Genomic DNA, 14,985 nt, shown 5'->3' with positions numbered 1-14,985 from the left:
GATGGAAAAAGAAATGCAACATTTCCTGGAATGAGAAAACGACAGGTATACGAGAACCAAAAAAATGGTGTTGATTTGTTTTAAGAGTGGATGCAGAATGTGGGACAGCAAATGTAGGATTTTCTGGCAGTAAGATTAAATGGTTGAAGTTAACTGTTATTGCCATTATGTACAATGCACAATGAAGTTCCAGGCTGAACCAGTCAGTAAAAGCCTTAGTGTGATCAGCCAGACCATGGTAGGATACTTAAGCAGGGGTGTCAGTTGGTCTTGGGAAGCCCAGGAGAGTATTGCAGTTAAAACACAGACCCTCTTACAAACAGCATACTCTACTGCTGAGTTGTAGCCAATCCAGTTGCAAGAGTCCCAAACAAAAGGCCGTGGTGAGAACTCTTTGACTAGTGATTGATGCTGGACTGAAATCCAAACAATACCTAGTGGTGAGATCTTCTGACAGGTCATTTATATAGCCACCAGGCCTCGTTAGCTTCTGGTGCTTCCTGGTGTTACTCATTTGTGTTCCCTCCTGGAACATCTAAGCCTTGAAGTCAGTTCCACCTTGTTCTGGACCTCTGGTACTGTCCTTTCTCAATTGATTTATCCTGCCTGTTTCATGTTTCATGTATTAATCACATCTCAAGAATACCACAGTAAAAGCACAGCAACACCAGGGGAACGCCTGATAATCTACAAGGCGTTTTTAAATGTACCCCACCTGCTTGGTGTGATGTTGACAAAAGATTTTTTTTCTTCCTTCTTTCATCATTTGTAAATCCATTCATAAATATCCTGGAGGATAATGGGGCTCAATGGATCATAAAAGGCAGCACAGGTACAGGCATCCTAGTTTTTAACGATGATGTAATATGTTGACCGTCCAATCACAGGCACAGCACTGCTAAGCCAGAGGACGATGACATTGTTACACCTCGAATGAAAAGTGCTAGCTTCAGGTAGTGCTTTAAATCTGGTGAAAGATGAGAAATATTCATCTACATGGCTTGCTTTGGAAACCCAAGTTAAGTACAGATAATAACGAAACCATGTGGAAATAATTTCCCTTAAGAATCCTGATCAGCCGGATGACATTGATGACGTGCTGGCTGCGTAATGGGCTACGCCTCAACAGGTCTCGGCAAGTATGTCTTACCTGACAAGGAGGTACACAGTTCTCCATTGTTGAGCAAATTATTTCCTTCATACTGTAAAGCAGTTTCTATTGTACCAATGGCATTGTGGCAGGTTTTGGCTCTTGGTTTGGTCTTTGACATACATGATGAATTGCTTAAGATTGCGCTAGAGGCATGTGAAATAAAAAAACAATAAAAATTACACAACTCGTGTCAAAGATGTCAAACAACAAAGATGTCACTTGATTAAGGTTCTGAAATGGCAAAGCAGAGCTTTGTAATGGTAAGACTCTGCCGATGGCCTTTATAGCAGAGGAAGTGGCCAATGATGGAGATCAGAATAAGGGAGGAGGGACAGATGCTATATTGACACCATTTGCACAGCATCATGATTTCAAGCCTCCACAGATAAATGACCAAACAAGTTTCATTCAAAATCTTTCATGTTGTTCAAACTCCTTGATTCATCTGTCCACCTTAATTATGCAGCACCAGGTTTCAGTGAATCAGGAGCCTATCCCAGATAGCACAGTACAGACGACCCCACTAGGCATGGGCATAAATTACAGGGGGGGTGGGGGGTTGTAACCCCCCTAGCAGTTAAAACCAACCAATACACCCCCCTCCCCCCATATAATCATAAAATGGGTGGAGACCCCCCCCAGTGTTCAACATAAAGATACACCCTTCCCCAGGGTAGATTGCCAGCCCACTATAGAGCATACTATGAACACCTGAGTAACACAAATTTACCCAACCACGTGATTTTGCACGCAGACACCGCGCAAGTTCCAAACGTGGAGTCACGGGGCTGCAGCAGTGCCCACTAAAACACCACAAAACACAAAACATAAAGGTCTACCACCAGGAAATCAAATAAATAAATAAATAAACAAATAAATAAGGCCCAGATTTCTTAATGTGCACATCCCCGCTGACTCATCCCCCCTCCTGGACCTTGCGATCTCCCTCGACAACTCCCTGATCCGTCCTTCGGTTTCTGCTCGCAACCTTGGGGTTACCATGGACAATCGTCTGTCCTTTTCCTCTCATATCGCCAACGTTTCCCGCTCTTGTCGGTTTCTCCTGTTTAATATCAGAAGGATACGTCCATTTCTTTCCACACAGGCTACCCAGATACTCGTTCAGTCCCTCGTCATCTCCCGCCTTGACTACTGCAACTCGCTCCTAGCGGGTTTACCACTGAGCGTCATTCGTCCCCTCCAACTGATTCAGAATGCAGCTGCTCGACTTGTTTTCAACCTCCCCAAGTTCTCCCACACCACTCCTTTGCTACGCTCCCTACACTGGCTTCCTGTGGCTGCCCGCATCAGATTCAAAACACTGATGCTCGCATACAAAGCCAAAAATGATCTGGCTCCATCCTACCTAAAATACCTCATCACACCCCGCACTGCACCACGATCTCTCCGATCCTCCAGCACTGCTCGACTGGTCCCACCACCCCTCAAGGCACAAGGAAGACATACCTCCCGGCTCTTCTCTGTTCTGGCATCAAGTTGGTGGAATGAACTCCCCCTAGATGTCCGAACAACTGAGTCACTGAATGTCTTCAAAAGACGACTTAAAACACACCTTTTCCAGAAATACCTGATTTAGCGCTTCTGGCATTATACTTGCATTACTTAAAAAAAAAAAAAGCACTTTTCCAACAGAGTATTAGATCGATGGTATTCATAGCCTTGGTTTTATTGAGCTAGTATCGGGAAAAATTCATTGTGGAGTCTTAAAGCACTTACTGTATGTAGGTCGCTCTGGCTAAGGGCGTCTGCCAAATGCTGTAAATGTAAATGTAAATGTAATGTTAAATAGCCACGTGTGTCAGGTTTGAGGACGGGACAGAATACTGGGCCCGGATTGCAGGAGACCTGGTTTATTTGACACAAGTGCACAGAATCCAAGGGATGAGGCAGAAGCGCAGTTGGGGACGGACCGGAGGAGTCGACAGCCGGGAGAGTCAGTCCTACACCAACACGCCACACAGGGAAGCGGGAGACACGGGAGGATGAGATGGGTTAGGGGCGGCAGGCAGGGCAGCAGGAGCAGGGAAGAGAAACAAGAGACAGAGGTTAAACGCTCGGTGAGGCTCATTCCAGGATGGCAACAATACTTTGCGATCTGTGCGAAGCAGCAATCGTCTTTTGACTGCAGCTGAATTGCTTGCAGCTGGTGTGCTGCGCCTATGTGGACGTGGCTGCTGGTGCGGGCGGGACAATGTGAATTTATTCACTGAATAACAAAATGTTTACAAAAAACATTGTATGTCAAAATGTACCCATACAGACAACGTAGGCTGCTTCTAATGTACTCAATAAATCTACTTTATTAATGCATGAAAGGGAACAAATAAAACTGTCCACCTTGCATAACCTTGCAAAATTAGTTGCATTCAGTGGTAAAAAAAAAATGTTAAATCATAATTGACATTAAGGGCACTTATCCACTGCACAAAACCAGGACTGCACTTATCCATCAACATCCATTACAGAACCAAACGTTCCAATTACAGTTCCTGTACCTGTTCAGCCTTGGTACTAACTGGACCCAAGATACTTGGACGAGGGGTTAACAACAGCATGAATGACTTCCCTGAACTTAAGTATTATAGAATTGTCATTTAGATCTGTAGGGATGCTTGTGCAAATATATTCAGATCAAATCATTACCACCACTGTTTACAAGTAGATTGCCAACTAACATGCTGAACATAACCAATTGTGATGTCGCTGTTGTGTGACAGTATGACTATGCTTCTACGGTCATCACTGATCTTCCAGGAGTCTCTCAAAGTAGGTGGGAACTTAAAGCATATTTTGGTCAAGTTGTTTTGGGCTCCTGTTAGTTCCTGATTTTTGAAGGCGCAGTGGAAAAACACACTAACTCCGGGGTCTCCAACACCGGTCCTGGAGAGCTACTATCCAGTAGGTTTTCTGTCCAACTTGGCTTCTGATGAGCCACACCTGTTCCTGGTATTTACCTGAGAACAGGTGTGGCTCATCAGAAGCCGGGTATGACGCAATACCTACTGGACGGTAGCTCTCCAGGACCGGAGTTGGAGACCCCTGCACTAACTCATCAAACAAAATTGTGGAAAATGTGCATCTGTAGTTGAATACTTACATCAGCCTGCAATATGAGTGTCTTCTGTTTCTCTCTGAAGTACATCACAAGCATGACGATTGCACATGTTCCAAAAGAGGATGATCCACTCTCATTCTGCCCCCACTGAGGGAAGCAGGATGTGTTGGCCCTCATCTTTATCATTCCCTGCTGTCCTTATGAATATCCGGGGAAAAAAACGCCAAAACATCACTTTTTTGTTTCTGCGTCATGACCGTTACAGGTTATGCCAACTGATACCAAAAATGATGGCAAAAATTAAACAGCCTCCTCGCAATCTCTGTCGATCTCTCGCAAGTCGTCTCACTGCACACACGTCCGCACAGCTAGCTGACCTGTAAAAATGTCCTGGCAAGCAGATGACAATCTCTGCTGTTGTTTTCAGGATCAGAATCAGAATCAGCTTTATTCACTAGGTGTGCTGGGGGCACACAAGGAATTTGCTTCCGGCCGCTTGAGACTCCCTAGTACACAGACAATAAATGACACTATACAAACAATAAATTACACTATACAAGAAATAAAATTTGAAATATACACACATGGGTTTTCAAAAGAGTCGCTCGCTTCTGCTCTGCCCCTGTGATGATGGCGGGATCGTGTTACAACCAGACTTTTTGCCCATCGACGTGCAATTCGCTGGCAGATAGCAGGAGACTAGCTAGACCGGCAGTTTAACGGAATCTGAAATATACACAAATAAACCTGTAGCAGTTACAGAGGGTGCAAAACGAGCACTGTTTGAAATAGTCATGTTTGCTAAAAATGTGAGTTAACATTGTTGAAACATGCAATGATTCCACATGTCTTCTGTCATTCTGTCTGTACTGGTGTGTTGTTAAAAATGTCATAAATTATGTGAATCGAATCCAAAACATTAGCTATAGCTAGCATCAGCAATTTATTTTTGCTTACCCTTATTGCCAGAAAACTGTATAAACTGTATAAAAAAGCTACTGAGTCCTGATAAGACACTATATCTAAGGTAAAAAAGCGGATCACGATTTTACTGTAAAATGCATGTATTACAGTTAAAACACATCCCGTTTGTAATTAGACGTATCATTCATTGTGAAAAATATTGTAATGCTTTTTTTTTTGGCCCATGATGCACTGCAAACTACAGTTACAAATTGTAAAATGATAAAACAGTAATTTACTGGTGAATTTTACTGTAAAAACTACAGCAATTTGTTACAGCGTAGGTTTTGGCTGTTGTTTGGTCTTTGACATACATGAATCATATTGCTTAAGACTGCGCCAGTGGCATGTGAAATAATAATTAAAAAAAAGTTACATAACTGATGTCAAAGCTGCCAAACAACAAGGAAGTCACTTGATTAAGGTTCTGAAATGGCAAAGCAGAGCATTGTAATAAGACTCTGCCGATGGCCTTTATAGCAGAGGAAGTGGCCAATGATGGAGATCAGAGTAAGGGAGGAGGGACAGGTGCTATATTGACAGCATTTGCAAACAGAATCACGATTTCAAGCCTCCACAGATAAATGACCAAACAAGTTTCATTCAAAATGTTTCATGTTGTTCAAACTCCTTGATTCATCTGTCCATCTTAATTATGCAGCACCAGGTTTCAGTGAATCAGGAGCCTATCCCAGATAGCACAGTACAGACGACCCCACTAGGCATGGGCATAAATTACAGGGGGGGTGGGGGGTTGTAATCCCCCTAGCAGTTAAAACCAGCCAATACACCCCCCTCCCCCCATATAATCATAAAATGGGTGGAGACCCCCCCAGTGTTCAACATAAAGATAAACTCTTCCCCAGGGTAGATTGCCAGCTCACTATAGAGCATACTATGAACACCTGAGTAACACAAATTTACCCAACCACGTGATTTTGCACGCAGACACCGCGCAAGTTCCAAACGTGGAGTCACGAGGCTGCAGCAGTGCCCACTAAAACACCACAAAACATTCCTAGAGATAAAGGATTACCACCAGGAAACAACTTCTCACATAAAAAGCCCAGATTTCTTAATGTTAAATACACAATTTATTGTGTATAATTTAATTTATTCACTGAATAACAGAATGTTAAAAATCATTACACGTCAAAATTTGCCCATACAGACAATGTAGGCTGCTTTTAATCTACTCAATATATTATAATTGATGGTATTTACTATTGTCCGTCTCAGTGAGTTATATTCGCTAATCTCGTCCTTTTTCAAACAGCACGTAGCACCACGGCCGGTCGATTGGGTGCCGTGTAAATAATCGCGCCGCGTCCTGTTTCCTTCGCCCTCCCTCCGCTTCTTGTGCAAGGTGCTGCAAGCAGCCTGCGAGTTTGCACACGGTTCCCAGTCACAAGGCTTCAAATATCGCCGTTTGCTCCCTTCACACGTTAAAGCACCCCAACGGAAGATGCCGAAGATCAGCTGAAATTAATAATTCATTCGTAGAAAAAGAATAGGCATCGACAAAAAGTATTCTTATTTGCGGCTTTATAACAATAAAAAAAACAGAAAAGTTCATTGACAAAAACAAGATTAGTATTTCATTGAAATATAGGATCGTTAAGTTCATCACAACAGTTTATTATCATTTTTAACAACTGCACAGCAGTTTTAAAAGTACTTTTAACTTTTAGAGATGTTCAGGAAAGATCCAGAAAAATCTCACTTGGTTTCCGAGAAAGAAGCTAATATGTACACCATCTCTATGGGAAGGTAAAGCTTTATCTTTTATTTTGAGTGGTTCTTCTTTTGCTTCTTATTGCAAAAGCGCTTGCCTTATATTCCTAAATAACTGAATAATACTGAATTGTGAGCAATAATGAATAGCAGCAATTGAATAGGCCTAATTGCAGAAACGGGAACCTCTAGAATTACATAACTGTCTCCTCTGTTACCCTATTCAAAATTCTGTATATAACGAAATATTTGGTGATGTTTCATTGCACTGCACCCCTAGCATTGACGTTAAGCTGTTGTCATGCATAACTGTTACGTCATATATCTAACCATTATATTACTTAAACGTTTCACATCGTATAAATGATCTGTTTTTCTTTAAAGGATTTCTTTATTCAAGCCTTTGTATAAAGGGCTTTGCAGCATCTTTTGCCAGAAGTATTGCACAATATTGATTCCTTACACACGGATCTCTTTTGGCAGTGTGCAAAGTTGTAATACTTTTACGGTGGTGCAGACGCAGTTAACTTTCCACTGACTAAAAGGAATCGTTATAATTTTATACATTTCATATTTTTCTTATTATAACTGACACTTGGTACATTAGAGGAGACATCAGATCTATATCAGAGAAGGAATTCTGATGGTGTTAATATCTGGAGACCGCCGGAATCAACGGCATTAATTTTCTTAAAGTAAGCCCAATGGTGATCAGTCTTTCAGTTTTTCTTAGTTCATAAACTTAGACTAACATTCAGTTAATATAATGTAATTAGATTGTTCTCGTTTGTGCGACTGTCAATGATTGAAGCAATCATCTTTTAATCACTGCTACTATTTAAAAACGCTGAAGAGTTTTTCAGTCACTGATTAAGTGTTACCATATTAACAGTTGGATAATCTAATTATTGGGTTGCGCAGGTTATTTTAAAAATATGCAGAAAATGTTTTTCTTTATTTTTACGTTTTATATACGCTCACATGCCCTGCACATTAAAGCAGATATCCCTTGTGGAATCACATGATTCATGCAGTGTTCAGAAAGCGTTAAAAATAAGCCAAAATAAATAATATACCATGGCAAGGACTCATTCATTTGCCTTCAGCCAAAAATGTGTCACATGGTACACATCTTGTGGCTAAAATATGAATGATCCTTTACACTAAAATCTTATTCTCAGTCTTGCGGTGGGGGGTTGGGCTACTGTGTTAATTTTGGGCACCAAAAACATTTTTACTCAATTTCCAGCAGCATTTTCTATGGATGGTACGTAACCAAGGTAGATGCACATTATAGATGCCCTGCTATAGTGCCTGCAGGGAACCTTTTACTTGCATTGAGAGATTATACTTTATTTACCATTGTTCAAGCACAAGTATAGAGGAATGTAGTTTTCACATATTCCACTTTGCTCTCCTATGTAACAGACACACACAGCTTAAAGCCCTTAAACTAGGGCCCAACTGTGATATGATTAATCTGTCACCCATGGGATTTGAAACAACAACCTTCTGGGCAGAGGCGCAAACTCCTAACCTGCAAAGTCACACGCTACGCTGTTCCTTTGCTTCTCCAGGATGGTCCTGTCTGAACTGGGATATAAAAATGCTATCCATGGCAGGGACATGAGAGCGCACCATCAAATGCCCTCACAGTGCCAGTCTTGCCAGTCTAGGATGCAAGGCTGGGGTCACCCATTACAGTTTGTATACACATATATTACATAGAATTTAGAGATGCCAGTTAGTCTAACCGCATGTCTTTGGACTATGGGAGGGAACTGGAGTTGCCAGATGAATCTCACATGACAGAAAGAACAGGCACAAACCTAGTAAGTGATTTACATTCCTTGTTTTGTTTCGGCAAACTCAAAAAAAAATTAATCCACTTAACATTTAACATTTCTGGAGAAATTCTGATTACCCAACCTGAGAAATTCTGTGGAAATTTTTGAACCCACCTTGGACATCGTTGGGCTGGAGAAAGAGAATTTACCCCTTGACCAATAAAGTTTGTCTTATCTTAAAAGGGGTGTCCCTTAGAGATCATCTCCCAGCGGGTGCCCTACAATGGCTGGCTGTCAGGTCTAGGAAGTACCCTGCTTTACAGATTAAGATTCCAGGGACTGGGTCTGGATCACTGTAATGCTAGTAAGAATTTACTGAAGATGGATGGATTGTTGGGTAGACAAACACTTCATGAACACTGTGAGGAAAATGTTCTGAGGAACCCAGACCTGTGATCTCCTCAAAGCTTTCTCTTTCTTTCAAGTTCTTTTATCGCCATTTCCTGTTCTTACACTTCCTGTCTCTCCTTCTCTCCTTTCCTCCTTAGTGTGCCAAATGAGGAGACACGGCAGAAGGACAGTACCATCAACCACTGCCATGACAACAGCCGTGCACTCGAGGACAGAGAACGAGAGAAGCGGCAGGCTAGAAGGAGGCTGTACCTGGTATCCATCATCTGCCTGCTCTTCATGGTCGGCGAAATCCTGGGTAGGAATCTGCCGGCATCGTTATTCTTGCCTCTTTCTTGCCAAACCTACTCCTTTCTTGCTGAGGCTTGGTCACCTCTTCCTTGCGTTCCTCCAGGTGGCTACTTCGCTGGTAGTCTGGCAGTGATGACAGACGCGGCCCACTTGATGGTGGACTTCACAAGCTTCCTCATCAGCCTGTGTTCCCTGTGGCTCTCCTCCAGACCCCCCACCCGGGCGTTAAGCTTTGGCTGGCACCGAGCAGGCAAGACTACCTGCCAATATGCTAATTCAGGCTCTTATTTCTAAACAGCATGTGACATCGTCCCCATATTAATTCCTCTTCTGAATAACTAGTGCTTCTACCATCGAAACTGTCAAATCTTGTACGTCTGATCATGTTTCCCGATGGTGTGCCTCCCTTGTGTCTGCCCGCTTCAGAAATCCTCGGCGCTCTGCTGTCAGTGTTCACTATTTGGCTGGTGACGGGGGTACTGGTGTATCTGGCGGTCCGGCGGCTCATCGACGACGACTACACGATCGAGGGCACCGTCATGCTGATCACTTCCAGCTGTGCTGTCATCGCTAACATCATGTGAGTCTCCCGCTTCATGGCTAATTATGCGTAGCTACAATAGAAGCTGGGAGATTTAACCCTGTTGGTTTAGCTCAATTTGATCAGTGTGACGTTGATGTTTTATTTATCTTTCTCACGTTTTTCGCCCAAATTTAGTTCTTTTTTCTTCCGATCTGGGCTCTGTCCCCCTGTCTGTAATACCTCAAACCACAGTCTGAGCTTTGGTATACTCTTAAAGAACCGCCATACTGTTTAGGACCACACATGGATGCCGGATACCGGTCTACAGTTTCTGTCCAAATCTCCCATGATCCCTTAGTTGTCAAAACACAGTAACACAGTGTTGCCCAATCCGGATGTGGGGACCCACAGGCAATCCATGTTCTTGCTCCCTACTGGGAGTTGGGAGGGAGCAAAAATGTGGACTGTCTGGCAGGGAGCTGGGAGGGAGCAAAAATGTGGACTGGCTGTGGGTCCCCAAGGACCGGATTGAGAAACATTGCAGTAACGGGTTACTAAGGGCACCCAGGGTGGCAGAGTGGGTAAGTGACAGCGGGTCCCAGGCCTCATCGCTGTGTCTCTTGTGCAGAATGGCCTTCACCCTGCACCAGTCTGGACACGGGCACAGTCACGGAGGCGGCGGCTCCCACGGGCATGCACACGGAAAATCTGGCACGGGGGGGCAGCCACAGGCAAACGCCAGCGTGCGGGCGGCCTTCGTGCACGTGGTGGGGGACCTGCTACAGAGCATCAGCGTACTGATCAGCGCCATCATCATCTTCTTCAAGGTTGGGGGGGTCAAGGCTGACAGCTGGTGTAGGGGGCTGGTTGTGGGGGGGGGGCATTAGGTGGTGGCCACCTGTTAGTCTGCCGTGCATGCTTTTCCCTCGGGTGTCCTGCCATGCTCAACATCCTTTCTAAAAAAACAAAGGCTGACATCCAAAGACTCTCATTTTGGAAATTGTGTTCGGCGTCACGTAGCCCAGCAGAAACACTTTCAACATCAGCACTGCTGCCCAGACTGTAGACAAATTAACGTTTTGCTAATTCGTTAGCTCTTCGGCCCCCAACCTTTAAATCACAGTGATGGTATTTGACAAACGGTTTGCCTGTTTTCTGTGTCTGTATGGGGGACAGAGTGTTCCTCATTCTAAAACATATCATTTTTCATCACTATTCAGTGAAAATAAAAAGTAAATCCGATAATGAATGCTTTGTGTTCTGCAGCCGGAGTACAAGATGGCCGACCCCATCTGCACATTCCTCTTCTCCATTTTCGTCCTGGGCACCACCATCACCATTATGAGAGACATCCTGGTGGTTCTCATGGAAGGTAAAGTCTGCTGCTTTGTTCTTTGAATTCATAAATCGAAAAATATAATTACAATTATGTGTCCCATATCCCTGACCTGGATGGAAGATGGATAGATGGAAAATAATATACATTTATCAAAATATCAACATGGTGAACAGGTGTTTTTTGTTGAATAATCCACTAAACAAATTTGAGGGTGGGACCCCAGTCCATTCTAGGCCTTCTTTAGGTCACCAGGTGCTTGATGATTGGACTCGGACCTGTAATATGCTATAGCAGTGTTCTAGCTGCCAGTTCTGATGAAAGAATCCCTAGACCGTATGAATGATGCAGGTAAATTCCACCCCACCTGATTCCCCACTTCTGTTGGGTTGTTTAGGTGCTCCAGGTGGAGTGAAGTACAGTGAGATCCGGGACAAGATCCTGTCTGTGAAGGGAGTGGCAGCGCTGCACGACCTGCACCTCTGGGGCCTCACCATGAACCAAGCTGTCCTGTCCGCTCATGTGGCTTTAGGTAAAGGTGACGGGTCTGACTGGGATTTCACACAATCGAGCGATCAGTCATAGAAGCAGGTCTGACTATAGTCTAGTTGTGCTAGAAGGTGTGTGGTGAGTGTTTGGAGTATAATGTGTGGACATATCTGGCACTCCACTAGGGGTGGGTGGTGTGTCAGTAGGCATTTGGTTGATAGACTGATCTTTGCTTGCCCCCCCCCCGCAGAGGACATGGTGGAGCCACAGCCGGTGCTCAAGGAGATCAATCAGGTTTGCTTCACTACCTACAGCTTCCACTCAGTCACCATTCAGCTGGAGAAACAGTCTGACCAGAGGCAGGGGTGTGGCCTGTGTCTGGACCCCAAGCAGTAGCCCCGCCCTAACGGAGGGACGCTCCCGCTGACCCTGGCAGCAAGGCGGAGCTGGCGGGCAGAGGAACTGCCAATCACTACTGGGGCATCCTGGGATTCTATAGGATTCCCCTCAATAAACAGCTGTACGTAGTTTGTTGCCTGGGGGCCGGATTTAGCATAGAGAGTCAGCTCCTCATATCCCTTTGCACAGTACCCCCCAGCTCTGAAAGCAACATACAGACAAACTCAAGCCGTACTATTATGACTGGAGTTTATCTTTATGTAGGTAACACTTTACTTGAGGAAACACAAATACTTAGTAGTAACTCAGTTAACTCAGTACAAAGCATGAACAAATCATGAACAAACATAGTTGCTACTTAAGATGAAAGATGTGTTATGATTCATTAATGATTAACAAACATGAGATCAGTATTTCACTTGTGTCATTCATTACTTGTTTCTTCAGTAGTTCCTTAAGTAGATTTACATAATAAACAGATATAGTAACAAATATAGTACTTGACATAAAAGATGTGTCATGATTCATTAATGATGAACAAATATGAGCTCAGTTTGTAACACTTAATTTGTGGTTAATTATTACATAGATAGTAGCGTAATACTACATTGTTTTGTGTCCCCTCAAGTAAAGTGTAACTTTAATGTATTATATTATTTTTTCTCACAGCATTTTAATGAGAAAACGGGCCAGATATTTTTCAAAAGAAATCGATTTAGTTTGTATTTAGTTTGCTGCTGGAACAGACAATGACACAGACACTAGCTGCCTCACGCCTCCAGGGCTCCCACATACGCTGTGTTTGTATGAAGGTTGCTAATTTTGTCACACAGGTTCCCTCATGCAGTCCAAAGACATGTGGTTAGGCTAACTAGCATCTGTGTGATTATGTGTGTGTGTGTCTGTGCATGTATGTGCCATGAAACGGGCTGGCATCCCATCCAGAGCTCACCCCAGCCTTGCGCCCTATATAAACAAACAACTGTCATTCTCCAAAGCAGTTATTTGTGCAATGTTTTAATGAGGAAAACAGTGCAATTGGCCACTGTTAAACCATTAAGTCACAAAGTGGCTGTACTGTTTTTTTAACTGTACTTCATGTTTGTAATATTTCTTAGCGGGGTAAATAAAATGGCGTGGTTTTTTTTGCTATGACAGTCTGAGAATGCACATTGCTCACCAGCAGGCAGGCAATGTCAATGGTCTGTCTCAGTAACTTCCCACCGCCCCCATTCCACTGGGGGGGGGTAGGGTGGCAGATAAGTACAATTGTGTAGTGTGCTTCTTTTTGCCCCATGAAATGTGTCAAGGTGCTCAGGAATTATTACTGTATTACATTTTGAGACTGACTTTTTCTCGATGCCTCTATTTAAATTGTATTTTAATTCATACTTTATTGGAATAACTAGCAACAACTCCACAGAATCTGCACACATGCTTTTCCTGTGAGAAACAGACCCTAATCTCTTAAGGGTAACGCTAGCCTGGCATATAAACCGAATTATGCATGAGTCAGGCAAAAACTTGATATTTGTATGTCTGGGATATTCTAACCCAGGCATATTCCTCTTTCCGTGTGTCGTGCACTTCTCTTATATTGTGTTTCAGAATTAAAGCCAATGTAAAGCTATATACCACTACTACAAATGCTGTGCAGGACACTGAAATTAGTTACAGCCCCTAATCCTGCTACCTCTCTACTTGCAGTTAGCGTTGTCATGATTCTCAGCTGCAGGCAAATAGCTGAGACTTCTTGTTCGGCTCTCAGCCCGTTTTATCTGCTCTCTGCGCCGATGTGCATATGAACAAATAGCCCGCGCACGTCCGGCGCTCCGCATCGCTAAGTCTGCTTAGGGAAATACCTGAGGAATGTGCTGTGCACTGGGTAAGGGCGCCTTTTCCCTGACCCGCAAAGAAGATAAGTCCCGTTTTAATTAAAGCATCGGATCACTGGATACTGCAGATAATCCGAGTTACTGTGATATCCCCAGAAGAGGCATTATGGAGTTCACATTTCCTAAGATGTGCACTCCGTCCTGCCGATCCCCCATAATGTACAGCGGCTTTAGCAGGTGCTCAGAAGCTATGGCTGGATATCGTTTCCCGAGACGTGCTTTCCAAAGAGTCAAATATCTAGCAAATGGTGTATTAATTAATGGGTAAGGCACTGTCCTGATTTTAAGACGAAATGAATGACATTTCTTGTTTTTTTCCCCCTAAACTCGGTGGTAATCAGATGATGTGTTATATGACATACACGTTATCTCCAAATTTAGCATGTAACAGATGGAGAGGTCATCATGAAACTGCCGGGTGCTCTAATAGTCACGGTTCGTTTGGTGGGAAACAAGCTAATACTCTTTTGGAGTCTGTCTTAAGGTAATTTCACACTAAAGGGTTTGAACAGTTGCCAGGTATTATATACCATGTGGGACAGGGCGCCATAACCAAAGTCCCAGACTCAGACTGGTGCGAAATTATTGCGCGACTACAATGCAAATGCAGCAGCAAGACACAAAACTGAAACCCACCTTGCCTTAATATATCTCTTTACATTTTATAGCAAAATATAATATCTACTTCAAACAACACTTGATTTCGAATACTTAGGGAAAACTAAAATTAGGGGAAACTGTTGAAACATATATTATATATTTGTATAATTAAGAAGCAAACTAAGAATCAAATGGATATACTCTCACTGGTGCAGGTACTACTTACAAATATTATAACTAATAGTAGGATAATAAATGATAATAATTTGTTATAGCTATTATTAGTGTTCGAATGACGTTTGTAGACCATTGTGGAGTAAGACCCCAG

General features: G+C 43.2%; 1 protein-coding gene and 1 long non-coding RNA gene across 2 annotated transcripts in view; one reads left to right on the top strand and one right to left on the bottom strand.

The window, feature by feature from the left end:
* Positions 1-3,043: 3,043 nt before the first annotated feature.
* LOC140581871 (uncharacterized) overlaps positions 3,044-14,985 on the bottom strand; it is a 31,202-nt gene continuing 19,260 nt past the window's right edge. The window contains exons 3-4 of the long non-coding RNA XR_011984918.1: positions 4,272-4,426; positions 3,044-3,114 (exon numbers count right to left, since the gene is read on the bottom strand). This is a non-coding gene — a long non-coding RNA (uncharacterized lncRNA). The remainder of the gene's footprint in view (positions 3,115-4,271; positions 4,427-14,985) is intronic.
* On the top strand, positions 6,625-13,314 carry slc30a8 (solute carrier family 30 member 8). The gene is made up of 8 exons (XM_023811800.2): positions 6,625-6,962; positions 9,262-9,422; positions 9,519-9,665; positions 9,842-9,995; positions 10,567-10,765; positions 11,205-11,310; positions 11,672-11,806; positions 12,014-13,314. The coding sequence occupies exons 1-8, from the start codon at positions 6,886-6,888 to the stop codon at positions 12,157-12,159; spliced, it is 1,125 nt and encodes a 374-aa protein (XP_023667568.1). The 5' UTR covers positions 6,625-6,885; the 3' UTR covers positions 12,160-13,314.

The sequence above is a fragment of the Paramormyrops kingsleyae genome, chromosome 23 (assembly GCF_048594095.1).
Source record: "Paramormyrops kingsleyae isolate MSU_618 chromosome 23, PKINGS_0.4, whole genome shotgun sequence".
NCBI classification, from domain to species: domain Eukaryota; kingdom Metazoa; phylum Chordata; class Actinopteri; order Osteoglossiformes; family Mormyridae; genus Paramormyrops; species Paramormyrops kingsleyae.
This window is presented reverse-complemented; position numbering and strand designations above follow the sequence as displayed.

Bases quoted from the DNA above. Each gene is read 5' to 3' on its own strand.
- slc30a8 (XM_023811800.2), top strand. From the start codon at position 6,886: ATGTTCAGGAAAGATCCAGAAAAATCTCACTTGGTTTCCGAGAAAGAA. The intron at 9,666-9,841 runs GCAAGACTACCT...TGCCCGCTTCAG, and splicing joins CTTTGGCTGGCACCGAGCAG to AAATCCTCGGCGCTCTGCTG. The intron at 10,766-11,204 runs GTTGGGGGGGTC...TGTGTTCTGCAG, and splicing joins CCATCATCATCTTCTTCAAG to CCGGAGTACAAGATGGCCGA.